This window comes from Lissotriton helveticus, chromosome 4_1 (assembly GCF_964261635.1).
Source record: "Lissotriton helveticus chromosome 4_1, aLisHel1.1, whole genome shotgun sequence".
In the NCBI taxonomy this organism is placed as follows: domain Eukaryota; kingdom Metazoa; phylum Chordata; class Amphibia; order Caudata; family Salamandridae; genus Lissotriton; species Lissotriton helveticus.
In genome coordinates, this window is record NC_136063.1 from 886,167,793 (window position 1) to 886,181,752 (window position 13,960).

The 13,960-nt window shown below is 46.1% G+C and overlaps 1 protein-coding gene across 2 annotated transcripts in view; it reads left to right on the forward strand.

Moving 5' to 3' along the window:
* The window catches only part of LOC144827366 (cytidine monophosphate-N-acetylneuraminic acid hydroxylase-like), a 537,565-nt gene that overhangs the window by 332,950 nt on the left and 190,655 nt on the right, over positions 1 to 13,960 (forward strand). For both annotated transcript variants that reach the window (XM_078685708.1, XM_078685707.1), the window contains exon 9: positions 9,466 to 9,601. In XM_078685708.1, coding sequence (XP_078541834.1) covers positions 9,466 to 9,601 — 136 coding nt within the window. The remainder of the gene's footprint in view (positions 1 to 9,465; positions 9,602 to 13,960) is intronic.

Below are 13,960 nucleotides of genomic sequence, written 5' to 3' on the forward strand. Positions count from 1 at the left end.
CTCATATTCTGCTTTTAAAACTATTTGTTACCAGGCTGCTTTGCGAATTTTGCACATAACAGATCGGAGGATAACAGCGAGTTAGGCTGCTCCTCATTTCCTTCACCCCGCAGCTTTTGTTTGTGTTTTTATAGTAACGTCACCCGATTTTAACAGCTGTTCAGCGCTCTTGCACACTGCACTTTACCCCGAGGACAACAGCGAGTTAGGCTGCTCCTCTTATCCCCAGCTCTTCGGTCGCCGAATCCCGGGCTCCGGTCCACCACGGCTGTGTGCCGATTGTGTGGAGAGCCATTGGGAGGCAGGTGGACCAACCAGTGTGATCCCTGTAGCCCGAGGGTGGAGCCAGGAGCCCGCGCTTCCTGCCACCCCTCCACTTTAAACAATGTGTTGGCCGAGGCGCAGCGGGCCGCCATTGGCGCGCCAAAGGTGCGCCTAAGGTAAGCCCGTCTGCGCCCGTCCGCGACCGGCCGGGACCAGGGGCCATACCCCCTGCGGGTGTCGTTCAAAACCTGCCCACCCATATTCGTTATTCCCGCAGTGAGCTCCTATCCTTTGCTGATAAAGGGGGTTATAACGAGGGGCCCTGCATTCAGATCGGCCCTGGCATGGCTCATTGACCCATTTCATGCCGCTCTTGTAAATGGTCTAGTACGGGGCAACTCCAATTCGGTCATCAGTCCATGTATAACGACACCAATCTCCTTTGCCTATATCTCAACGCAAGATCCCTACCCAGGCATTCTCTGGATATTTGGGACCTACTTAATTCGATAAATCCTGACCTGGTCTTTATTACCGAGACCTGGCTATCTGACAACAATGCTCCAGACATAGCAAATGTGGTCCCAATGAATTATAAAATCATTAGACAGAACAGATCTGGAAGTCGGGGAGGGGGGGTTGCTGTTGTTTTCAGAGATCACCTGACCTGCTTTTCGGAGCCGGTAACAGTTTATGACGAACATCAAACCCTATCTTTTCAAGTACTCCTCGAAGGCCATACCATCCTAGCCGGAGCGGTAATTTATAACCCTCCAGGACAACAAGTTAATATAGGTGCTAAACTGTTTAAAGAAAAACCAAAGGTGGTGATGGACGGAGCGTTGACAATACAATCACTCACCCCCAGTCAACTGATCTGGGTTTAATCCATCACCGTTCTTTAGCTCACTCCGCCACCCCAGTTCAGACATGGCCATATGCAAATCAGTCTGACCCTGTGCCTCATGGGAACAGTCCAGCCCGAACTGCCAAGCCATGTCTTCCCTGGACCGGAATCAAGCTTCCCAGGACCGGTTTCTGGCATTACAGCCGTCTTCAGCCGGGCTTGCTTGACTCCAGTGGCAAAGTGAGCAAGGGACTCACGTCTGAGCATACCCTGCCAACTTAGGGCGAACAAAGAAAAACCAAAGGTGGTGATGGACGGAGCGTTGACAATACAAGCACTCACCCCCAGTCAACTGATCTGGGTTTAATCCATCACCGTTCTTTAGCTCACTCCGCCACCCCAGTTCAGACATGGCCATATGCAAATCAGTCTGACCCTGTGCCTCATGGGAACAGTCCAGCCCGAACTGCCAAGCCATGTCTTCCCTGGACCGGAATCAAGCTTCCCAGGACCGGTTTCTGGCATTACAGCCGTCTTCAGCCGGGCTTGCTTGACTCCAGTGGCAAAGTGAGCAAGGGACTCACGTCTGAGCATACCCTGCCAACTTTGGGCGAACAAAGAAAAACCAAAGGTGGTGATGGACGGAGCGTTGACAATACTAGCACTCACCCCCAGTCAACTGATCTGGGTTTAATCCATCACCGTTCTTTAGCTCACTCCGCCACCCCAGTTCAGACATGGCCATATGCAAATCAGTCTGACCCTGTGCCTCATGGGAACAGTCCAGCCCGAACTGCCAAGCCATGTCTTCCCTGGACCGGAATCAAGCTTCCCAGGACCGGTTTCTGGCATTACAGCCGTCTTCAGCCGGGCTTGCTTGACTCCAGTGGCAAAGTGAGCAAGGGACTCACGTCTGAGCATACCCTGCCAACTTAGGGCGAACAAAGAAAAACCAAAGATGGTGATGGACGGAGCGTTGACAATACAAGCACTCACCCCCAGTCAACTGATCTGGGTTTAATCCATCACCGTTCTTTAGCTCACTCCGCCACCCCAGTTCAGACATGGCCATATGCAAATCAGTCTGACCCTGTGCCTCATGGGAACAGTCCAGCCCGAACTGCCAAGCCATGTCTTCCGTGGACCGGAATCAAGCTTCCCAGGACCGGTTTCTGGCATTACAGCCGTCTTCAGCCGGGCTTGCTTGACTCCAGTGGCAAAGTGAGCAAGGGACTCACGTCTGAGCATACCCTGCCAACTTAGGGCGAACAAAGAAAAACCAAAGGTGGTGATGGACGGAGCGTTGACAATACAAGCACTCACCCCCAGTCAACTGATCTGGGTTTAATCCATCACCGTTCTTTAGCTCACTCCGCCACCCCAGTTCAGACATGGCCATATGCAAATCAGTCTGACCCTGTGCCTCATGGGAACAGTCCAGCCCGAACTGCCAAGCCATGTCTTCCCTGGACCGGAATCAAGCTTCCCAGGACCGGTTTCTGGCATTACAGCCGTCTTCAGCCGGGCTTGCTTGACTCCAGTGGCAAAGTGAGCAAGGGACTCACGTCTGAGCATACCCTGCCAACTTAGGGCGAACAAAGAAAAACCAAAGGTGGTGATGGACGGAGCGTTGACAATACAAGCACTCACCCCCAGTCAACTGATCTGGGTTTAATCCATCACGTTCTTTAGCTCACTCCGCCACCCCAGTTCAGACATGGCCATATGCAAATCAGTCTGACCCTGTGCCTCATGGGAACAGTCCAGCCCGAACTGCCAAGCCATGTCTTCCCTGGACCGGAATCAAGCTTCCCAGGACCGGTTTCTGGCATTACAGCCGTCTTCAGCCGGGCTTGCTTGACTCCAGTGGCAAAGTGAGCAAGGGACTCACGTCTGAGCATACCCTGCCAACTTAGGGCGAACAAAGAAAAACCAAAGGTGGTGATGGACGGAGCGTTGACAATACAAGCACTCACCCCCAGTCAACTGATCTGGGTTTAATCCATCACCGTTCTTTAGCTCACTCCGCCACCCCAGTTCAGACATGGCCATATGCAAATCAGTCTGACCCTGTGCCTCATGGGAACAGTCCAGCCCGAACTGCCAAGCCATGTCTTCCCTGGACCGGAATCAAGCTTCCCAGGACCGGTTTCTGGCATTACAGCCGTCTTCAGCCGGGCTTGCTTGACTCCAGTGGCAAAGTGAGCAAGGGACTCACGTCTGAGCATACCCTGCCAACTTAGGGCGAACAAAGAAAAACCAAAGGTGGTGATGGACGGAGCGTTGACAATACAAGCACTCACCCCCAGTCAACTGATCTGGGTTTAATCCATCACCGTTCTTTAGCTCACTCCGCCACCCCAGTTCAGACATGGCCATATGCAAATCAGTCTGACCCTGTGCCTCATGGGAACAGTCCAGCCCGAACTGCCAAGCCATGTCTTCCCTGGACCGGAATCAAGCTTCCCAGGACCGGTTTCTGGCATTACAGCCGTCTTCAGCCGGGCTTGCTTGACTCCAGTGGCAAAGTGAGCAAGGGACTCACGTCTGAGCATACCCTGCCAACTTAGGGCGAACAAAGAAAAAACAAAGGTGGTGATGGACGGAGCGTTGACAATACAAGCACTCACCCCCAGTCAACTGATCTGGGTTTAATCCATCACCGTTCTTTAGCTCACTCCGCCACCCCAGTTCAGACATGGCCAACTGTTTATTCAACTTCTACCTCACTGTCTAAAACACAAAAATTATTTAATAGTTGGAGACTTCAACATTCATTATGAGAAAAAGGAGACCCCAGTGGTGACCCAATTGGAGTACTAACACCATACACAGGGTCTGGGCTTACTGGCAATAAGGACAAGCCTCACCAGAACAATGATAAACCAAGAAAAATACCAATATTGCCACCTTATTTGAACACTGGATCTCGAGTGATCTCTCGAATGACTGAATGAAGCAGTAATTCTCAATGAACCATATTTCAGAATGAATCAGTTTTTATTCTAAACTTAGATGCATGTATCAATTCAGTATGCAATTTTCGTTTTTTGATTAATGGAACATTTTTTTAGTTCCACACTGAGCACAGATATTAAAGCAATTGACAGTAAGTACAAAACATAATTTGACCACAAAATCACAACTAACACTCATCATTCATACCACACAAAACAGTCAAGATATAATACATTTATTTACAATCTATACAATATCACAGTTGTAATACAAACACAGCATTGGAAATGAATAAGTACACAACGTTATTAGTTTTTGAAATAATCAAAGGTTCCTAATGCCGGATGGAAGAGGTCTACGCGTTTCGATAACCCCTGGGTATGGGGAAATCTCATCAGGACCGTGTGCCTGTGAATGGAGAACGAGAGTCTATCAGAGGGGGGGACAAAACCAGCTACCTCACCACGCTACATTGAGAGAAAAGGGCAAATCCTACCTCTTAGTGGAAGACTTTGCTTTTGTGGGTCTCACTGTTGGATAAAAAATGAGGTGGATTTTAAAAAAAACTCTACAGAGAGGATGCCAGGGAGGCAGTTAGTAATCTCAACATGAACATTCACTCGTGTCTACTTACATCGTGTTGCGCCTACTGCGGCCGTTTGTTGAACTGGAAGGACCAGGTTGGTGCGAAAAGCTGGGGGATAAGGAAATGGCTTGTGAGCTTAATTTGAGGGGGGGCGAGCCACTCTGTCTCTATATGGTGTGGATTTAACGGAAAGGGGGGGCACTTACTTTTGTATGTTGAGCGCAGGGATTTCAATTGTATCTCGGGTTTCGTGGAGTGAGTCAGTAGCGTGCTCCTGTTTTCCTGTCAGTGAAATGGAGCAAGTATCAGATATCTGAATTGCGTGAAAAGATCGCCGAATTTGCAGTGGTTTACTTGCTTATGTTAACATTTTACCTGTGAGCGTCGTGTCCGCTGTCTTCATGGGGGGGTCTGCACTCGTCGATCTCTGTTCAGTAAGTCCAGTGACCGGCACCATCCAGTCGGTAACTTCGCTCTCGTGTTCATTTGGGTCTAAATTCACTTCCTGGTTGCCCGGGGGATTTTGGGGATTGTAGTTCTTTCGCCCGTTGTCATGGAAACGGGCCGCTTTTGGTGTCAGGAGTATATGGGGCCGTGGGCCACGGTCTCTCAAGGAAACAGCAGTCTGAATCTCGGTCTTTGCGTGATCATTAGCCTATTAGAGGCGATATAGTTCGGAAAGTTCATTAAGTCCGTTTATGGCAGAGTTGAATTTGACAATTAACATTGCTTCCGTGCGAGACAGTTTCTCTTCTATGTCTCCGCCTCTGGGATCTTTCTCAATTTTTGCAATTACTGTCCATGTTAAATCGTCAACTGTGTGTTTGTGATTGATCCAATGATTAACCAATGGGGCCGTTAGCACATTCTTTTTGATGCGTGATTTGTGCTGGGTTATGCGGCATCTCACCTCTTGGCTTGTTTTGCCTATGTAAATTTTGTCACAAGGGCATTTGATTCCGTACACGACGAACTTAGATTTACAATTTGTAAATTTGTCATGTTTCCACGATATCTGTTTGTGCTGGAATAGATTCCCTTCTTCAGTACTGGCGCAGCAGATGCAGGAGCCACATCTATGGTGTCCTTGGATCGGTGGTAATCCAAGCATGGTGCTGATTGTTGGTATGTGCGATTTAACTGCTGCTCGAACTAGGTGATTGGCTACGCTTTGGTCCTTTTTGAAGGCAAATAATGGTTTATCTTTAAGTGTCTCATCGATGTTTTCTACTAGATGCCAATTTTGCAAGATTGTTTTTTTGAAATCATTGGAATTTGGGCAGAATGTGGAGACACAAACCATCCTATTTTGGGGTGGTTTAACCTTACTCGTTAAAAGTGTATCTCGGGGAATCCACCATACTCTTTTCATCGTTCTTCTGAGGAGTTTTAAAGGGTAGCCTCTTTGGGAAAGTTTTTCTGTCAAGTTTGCAGCATGTAGCATATATGCGTCCTTGTAATAGCAATTTCGCTTAATCCGCAAATATTGTGAGAAAGGGAGATTCTCTTTTAGATTCCGTGGGTGGCTGCTGTTAAAGTGCAGTGCCTTGTTTCTGTCCGTCAGTTTCTTATATAAAGTTGTTACCAGACCGTCATCAGTCGGATACACTTCAACATCGAGGAATGCCATTTTAATTTTGGAATAGTTAATGGTGAATTTGATTTCCTCCGTTCTTGCATTTAACCATTGGTGAAATTCCTTTAGTTCGTCTTCCGTCCCCTTCCATGTCATAAAAACATCGTCGATATATCGACTCCAACTTGTGATTTTTTCTATGAATGGGTTCGACTGGTACACAAACTTTTCTTCAAACAATGCCATAAAGAGAATGGCTAACTCCGGTGCAAAGGGGCAACCCATGGCTACCCCACTTATTTGAAAAAAGAAATCTCCATCGAAATTGAAGAAGTTCTTTTTTAATGCTAGTGTGGCTAGCTGCAGAATGAATTCTGTTGGAACTCTGGTGGGTCTTGGTCGTTGATCTAGAAAAAACTGTATTGCATCCAGTCCGTCACTCTGGGGGATCTGGGTATACAGTGAACATACATCCATCGTGACAAGGTAATCTTCATTTTGATTAAATGGTATGGTCGGAAGTTTGTTCATAAAATCGGTTGTATCTCTCAGAAACGATTTAACTTCTGTCATGAAGGGTTTCAGGAAAAAGTCTACAAACTTAGACACTGGTTCAAACAATGACTCGCATCCCGAGACTATAGGTCTACCGGGGGGATTTTGTTCATCTTTGTGAATTTTGGGTAAGACGTAAAACAAAGGTATTCGTGAGGTATTACATTTCAAATATTCGAATTCCTTTTTACCAATGATGCCTTCTGATAAGCCTTTTTCCAGAATTGGGTTCAGCTGTTGTTGTAATTCTGTGGTCGGATTGTAATTTATTTTCCTGTAGCATTTGACATTGTCCAGTTGACTCCTTACTTCTTTTTTGTAATGTTCAATGTCCCAAATTACAATGGCGCCGCCCTTATCCGCCTGTTTGATTACGATTGAAGTGTCTTTTTTCAGATGTTCTAAGGCACATTTCTCATCATATGTGATATTAAATTTAGTCCAATTTTTTCTTTCTTCCATTTTACTTAATGCTGATAGAATGGTTTTTTCAAAAATAACGGTTTCTTTCGCAATTTTGTTAGATGGTGGGCAAAATTTTGATTTTTTCTTTAGTCCGGTAACCTCTAATGGTTGACTTACTGGTGTTTGGGAGAAGAAAGATTTTAGTTTAATTTTGCGGCAAAATTCCAGGGCCTCCATTTTTAGTTTGACGAAGTTAGTGGGTCTCCTGGGGACAAAGGAGAGTCCTTTCTCAAGTATGCTTTTCTCCGATGGTGTTAGAATTTTATTTGACAAGTTGAAGATCGGGGAAGCTACCAGTTCTTGTAGTTCCGTCTCCGTGTCGACATTTCCCATGGCTGGTTGTACCGTGGGCGCGCTCGGTTTTCCGGTTGGCCTCTTCCTAAAAAAGGACCAGCAGGGGGTCCGGGTTGTTGTTGAAATGCTCCTCTTTTGTTCCCACCTCTCCTTTGGTTGTATCCGTCACTGTCACTATTGCTTGATGCCGATGAGGTGTCTGAGAAGGAAATAAACTTGTTGTTTGACCTTCCTTGGTATTCTCCTAAGTATCTTCGTGATTCAACTCCAATTGGAGTACGACATGGAGATTCTTAATCTCAAACAAAGGGTAACGGGCCCTACTCATATAGCGGGCCACACTTTAGACCTACTGTTTACCAACATTAATACCACTACTGTTCTGGAGGTCTCGCCATTACTTTGGTCAGATCACTTTCTCATAACTTTTATGTTAAGTCTACCAACCAAATCACCAAAATCCAGGGTAGCTCACTTGATCTCAAAGCGAGCTTGGAGATTAATTACTGAGGGTAGCTTTGATATGCACTTCCAAGAGGTTAACATCGAGCTCCATGATGACTCATCGGTATGCTCAGACGCAGTATCACTAGATTCTGGAATACTCCAAACATTAAACAAATTAGCCCCCATGAAGAAATCCAGGACACGACTACACTTGGAAAAATGGTACACCCCCCAATTAAAAAATCTTAAAAGAGAATGCCAAAAACGTGAACATTTATGGAGACAGTCCAAGGATAGTGCAGCTAAGCTAAGTTACATGCTCAAGCGGAAACTCTACAACCTTACTGTAAAAAATGCAAAAAGGAACCACTTTTCACAACGCATTTATGATAACTGTAACTCAGCTAAGGAGCTTTTTAAAATAGTGAAGGAGCTTAGCAAACCCGCCAGCACCTCCCAAACACTTGTCCCCTCGGTAGAGGCGTGTGAACGAATAAATACCTTCTTCACTGAAAAAATAGGGAAAATTTACTCGACCTTCACCCCCCAACACCCCCAAAGTAACATTGGGAAGCTCCCTGATACAGTGACCATATCTAAAATTGCACCAGACCCCCCAGACTCAGAACCTACACCAACCTTAGACAGTTTTGAGTCACTTACAATGGACGAGGTCCTAAAAACTATGCCCACAGATAAATCCGGCTCCTCCACTAGATCCATGCCCCCATTTTGTGTTCTCAAAAATTGCCCCCACACTTTGTCTTCTGATTACACAACTACTTAATAAATCCCTAAAAACTGCAACCTTTCCGGACATTTGGAAACACGCGTCAGTGGAACCCCTCCTAAAGAAGGCTGGATCGGACATCTCAAACACCGAAAACTACCGACCCATCTCCCAGCTCCCCAACCTTTCTAAAATTCTAGAGAAGCTGGTCAATGTACAACTAACCAGATACCTAGAAACACACCTTCTCCTAGACCCTTCACAGACAGGTTTTAGGGCCAATAATAGTACGGAGGCAACGCTGCTGGCAGTGTCGGACAGTATCAGATCTTCCACAGACCAAGGTGGGGCGGTGGCACTGATACTGCTTGACCTGTCAGCGGCAGGTCTTGAGTTTTACAACATCTTTATCACCACTAAGACCTATTCCCAGCATCTGTTGCTTATGCTTTATGTAAATATTCACTTAAAATGGTTAGTAACTTCCTTACTCTATTCAAATAACAATTCTGTTTGTAACCCTGGGTCATGAATTATCAGTTGTAATTTGTATGGGTATTTGTAGATTTTGCACATCTACCGTGGAAATGATGCACTTATTTATTTCTAACATTAACTTTGTTATATATATTTTTTACATTAAAACTATATTGGACTTATTGTAAAGAGGGTTAAGACTTAAACACAAAATAGCTCAATAACATAACTGCAAAATGCGTGATTGGTGTGCTTTTGATTTTCAGAGACCTGGAAGGCCCAATTCGTCAAAGCTGAAAGGAAGAAAACGCTGATTTCAAAGGCACAACTTGTAAAGGACCTGAACCCCCGCATCTACTGCCCCTTCGCTGGCTACTTTGTGGAGGCCCACCCTTCAGACAAGTACTGAGTCTTTCTGTCAAAGTATTACACATTTTTACACCGACCGCCATTCTCCTCCATGGCTGTAGATTTTTTTACTCAAGTAAGGGAGTTGGCAGAATGTAGAGGGTGAATGACGGGGTGGTGGACATCAGCATGATGGTATATTCACCACATTGGTGTTCTTTTCTGCCTCCGTGCCCCGAATAACTGTGTGATGAAACCCAATTGTGCAGACACCGCATTGTAGCTGCATGCCGTGATACGACACGCGGAAACCGCAAGATTCCCCTATGCTGCCAAGTATGTATGTCAATGCAGGCACATTTCATAGATTCCTCAAGGTGATGAACCTCTGTAGTCCTTAGAATAATCTCCTCTGGGAGCACAAATACCCACTGTGAAAAGAGGATTCTCACTTGAATGTGTGTAGTAACAGCTTGGCAATGCAACGAGCGCAAGGTAAATAGTTTTATTTATTTATTTACTTACTTTACTTCTTGCCATTGTACGTTCGACTCCACTACCCCCCACCCAGCCCCGCCCCCACCCCACCTCCCCGCAGCGCTCCCTCTGCGAGCCGCCACTGCTTGCACCTTAGTTTGCATGTGTTTCATTGTCGCTTCAAATGAACCTTGTCTTTCTTAGGGCGTCAGTGCAGCCTAGGTATACACTTTGGTTTTCAATGGCGTATGTTGTGTTAATGGTGACAATTCATTATACTTCTCCTCAGACATAATGTTTATCGATGAACCACTGTCGATAATGAAAGGTATAGAACAGCCATTTATTTTAAGCGTAATCTTTGGACAATGTTTGAATGACTTTGGTCCTTTGGCATGTCAAGTTTCTTTGACTGATATTTTTCTTCACATGAGGCCAGGCCAAAATGAGTACACTTTTCAGAGGTAAACATGGACATGGCACAACCATCTTCTTCACTTTTACTTCATAGTGATTTAGAAAAACTGTTTGACAATGAATTAGATGACAATTCATTTCGTTCAGTGTTGATTTGTCTTAACTGATGTCCCCGCTTGGCCTTGTGGGTGTGCATTAAACATTGCTTCTGGAGCGCTCAGGAGGCCATTTTGTCTTCGCACCATGATGCACTTCTTTTTTCTTCGCTTAACAGACCATCACAAAATGGTCCTCCTTCCAACAGCCTTTACATAGCTGCCCAATAGCGGGACATTTAACTTTGTGTGAAACAAAAATCCACATCTAAAACACAACTTCTTTTTACGTGTAGACATCACTCTGTGTCCTTCAGTCTTTTGCTTTGGTTTACTTTTCACACTTATGATTGAATCATTCTGGGCACATCTGGCCTCCATGTCCATGGCTTGTCTATCATGCTCTTCAGCCCTGGCAGCCATTAACACTTACGCCAGACTAGGAGTTTCTCTCAGCATTTGTCGTCTGAATGAATCTAATAAGCAATAAGCATCCATCAAGAACTCCAAGAAGAATAGTTTCTTCATCATTAAATTCATTGACCTTCCAGTGTTTGATGGGTGTGTCGAGTCTCTCCACAAATTCATCAATGATTTCATCAACTTTCTGTCATTCTTGACTGAAAATGTATCTTTCGTAATCAACATTGGGCATTGGATTAAACGTAAGAGTCAAAGCTTCTTTAATCTGATTGCATGTGACTTGTTCTTCAGTTTGTGGCATTTTCTTTATGTCTTCTTTTACATCATCACCAGCAAGGTTTTTGGTGTATTTGATGATCATTTTGTTATCAGTCTCTTCAAGTAAATCAATGAAATCTTTGATTTGATTTGTTTTGATGTCGATTTGTACAGCGCGAATTGCTGCCCGGAGGCGTCCAAGCGCTAAGAAAACCACGTACCCGCCAGAGAGCATATGCGGGAGGCAAGGGAAGAGTTAGTTGGGCAGACTGAAGAGAAAGGTTTTCAGCTGTTTGCGAAACATAGACATATTGGGGTTGGCTCGGAGGTTCAGAGGTAGGGCGTTCCAGGCCCTGGCAGCATTATAGGAAAACGTCCTGCTTCCAGATCTCGACCTTTTTATTCTGGGAGCCATTGCGAGGAAGGTCTGACTGGAGCGGAGGCTCCTGCTAGGAGTATAGTGGGTGATTAGGTCCCGAGTAATCGTGGGGCCAGTGTTCCAGAAGGCCTGGTGTGCTATACACATTGCCTTGAACATAACTCTGTGGCGCACTGGTAGCCAGTGGAGGCTTACCAGTCCGGCCCTCACTGATTGTCTGCGGGGGAGCTCGAGCAGAATGCGAGCTGCGCAGTTCTGCACTATCTGGAGCCTTCTCAGAGTGTATTCTGGGGCGCCGAGGTAGAGTACGTTATTGAAGTCAAGGCGTGACTGTATTAAGCCCTGTATGGCCGCCTGTTTGGCTTCCATGGGGAGGAGAGGGAGGATTTTCTTTAACATCCTCATGATGCCAAAACAGGTGTGGCCGCCTGTTTGGCTTCCATGGGGAGGAGAGGGAGGATTTTCTTTAACATCCTCATGATGCCAAAACAGGTGGCTGAGAGTTTTGTGGCTTGTACGTTGAAGGATAGAGATCGGTCCAACCAAACTCCGAGACTTTTAATGTTGTTTTTCGGAGTTGGAGGGGAGCCCAGACAAGGCGGCCACAGGGAGGCGGACAGGCTGAGATCTGGTGGGCCTAGGAGCATTAGCTCGGTTTTGTCCCCATTCAGTTTTAGGGCCGATAGGGACATCCAGGTCTTCACCTCCTCTAGGCACTCTCTAAGCCCGCCTGGCGAAGGCGGGTTGGCTTCCTGCGCCAGTGAGACCACCAGCTGCGTGTCGTCCGCATAAGAGATGATCTTAACTCCAAATGGACGGACGACATCAGCCAGTGGCCTCATGTACAGGTTGAAAAGTGCCGGACTCAGAGAGGAGCCCTGGGGGACTCCGCATTTCAGAGATTTTCTAGTGGATACAGACTCGCCATCAAACACTCTAAAGGATCTATCCTCTAAGAAGGACTTAAACCATGACCAGGCTTTGTCCTTGATCCCGGCCCGGGACATACGGTGCAGCAAGGTGTCATGGCTGACCGTGTCAAAAGCCGCGCTGAGATCAAGGAGGATCACTGCCACTGATCCTCCTTGATCCAGGATTTTCCTGACTTCCTCTGTGACCATAAGGAGGGCGGTCTCAGTCCCGTGTTTCGGTCTCAAACCCGTTTGGGTGGGATCCAATAAATCTTCAAATGTCTTTATCCAAACAATCCATCTATTGCCAATATTTTGACTGTATCGAAAGGTGGTGGTACTTTCAGGAATGCAGAAGTGTTTTAGACCAGTGTGGAACTCTATGAGGTGGGAAGTAGTGTTCATTCTGACGCAGCTTGATGGTCACTGTGAGCTTGTTTGTACAAACTATGCCTGAGGCCTTGTGACATGCTAGCCTCGGGGTTGTCTTTGACATTCACTTGCAATGTGGCTTCTTTTTTAGCTGCCATCTGAAAAATGTCACTGTTATGAGTCACTCTCTGCTCTTTATTATTCAAAGACATGTTAAGATGTTCTGAGCCCCACTCAGCAGTTTTGGTGGCTTGCGACTTTGGATATGGAGGACTCTGTAAACAAAACCTTGGGCATGTCTCCTTGAGCCACTTTACCGAGTGCAGCAGTATTATGGCTCTCTTTAATGGATTTGGTAAGCCAATTTGCACTTTCTAACACCTAGTTGATCTCCATCTTCAGCATTAATACTCCGTATAACGTATGACTTTATCTTGCTAGGCAGCACAGTACCTTTAGGTATGGCCTGGCCTTCAGATTCTCGACCAACAGTGTGTAGATTCTCTGCAATGCTTTAGTTATCTTTACCTGCTTCACAGCGGCTGGTGCTGCACTTTGACCTCAAATTGTATTAAGCGTCGATTCTATACTTCGACGATGGCACTCGTGGCATGCAGAAGCACTTTGCAGGGACCATGGCAAACTCTCTGAGAGAGCACTGTTAATATTTGGGTTACTTATCCCCTATCTTGTCACCAATTGTAGTGTTCTCTCCAGCCTGGGTACCTGCCAATGACTACGCCACGCACAGAGCTTAGTATTACATGTCTTTATATGTGTAGGTGTAACTGCAAACTCAGCATTCTAAACCAACCTTCACTGCATGCCACTCTAACACTTACGTCACAGCTCTACGGTGTCCATCAGTAGCCAAATAGGTTCCATCAGTGCTAACTCTCAAGACACTACAGAGTATAGGGAGAAGAGAGGCAGAAAGGTGAGTTCGTAAAGAAAGAAAGGGAATGAGTAGGGCAAGGTGGGGATGGAGAGAGAGGAGTGTGATGTGAAGGGAGAGGGGCGGGTGAGGGTGAGAATGAGGCAGAGAGGATGGTAATGCGGACAGAGGGACAATAGGGAGGAG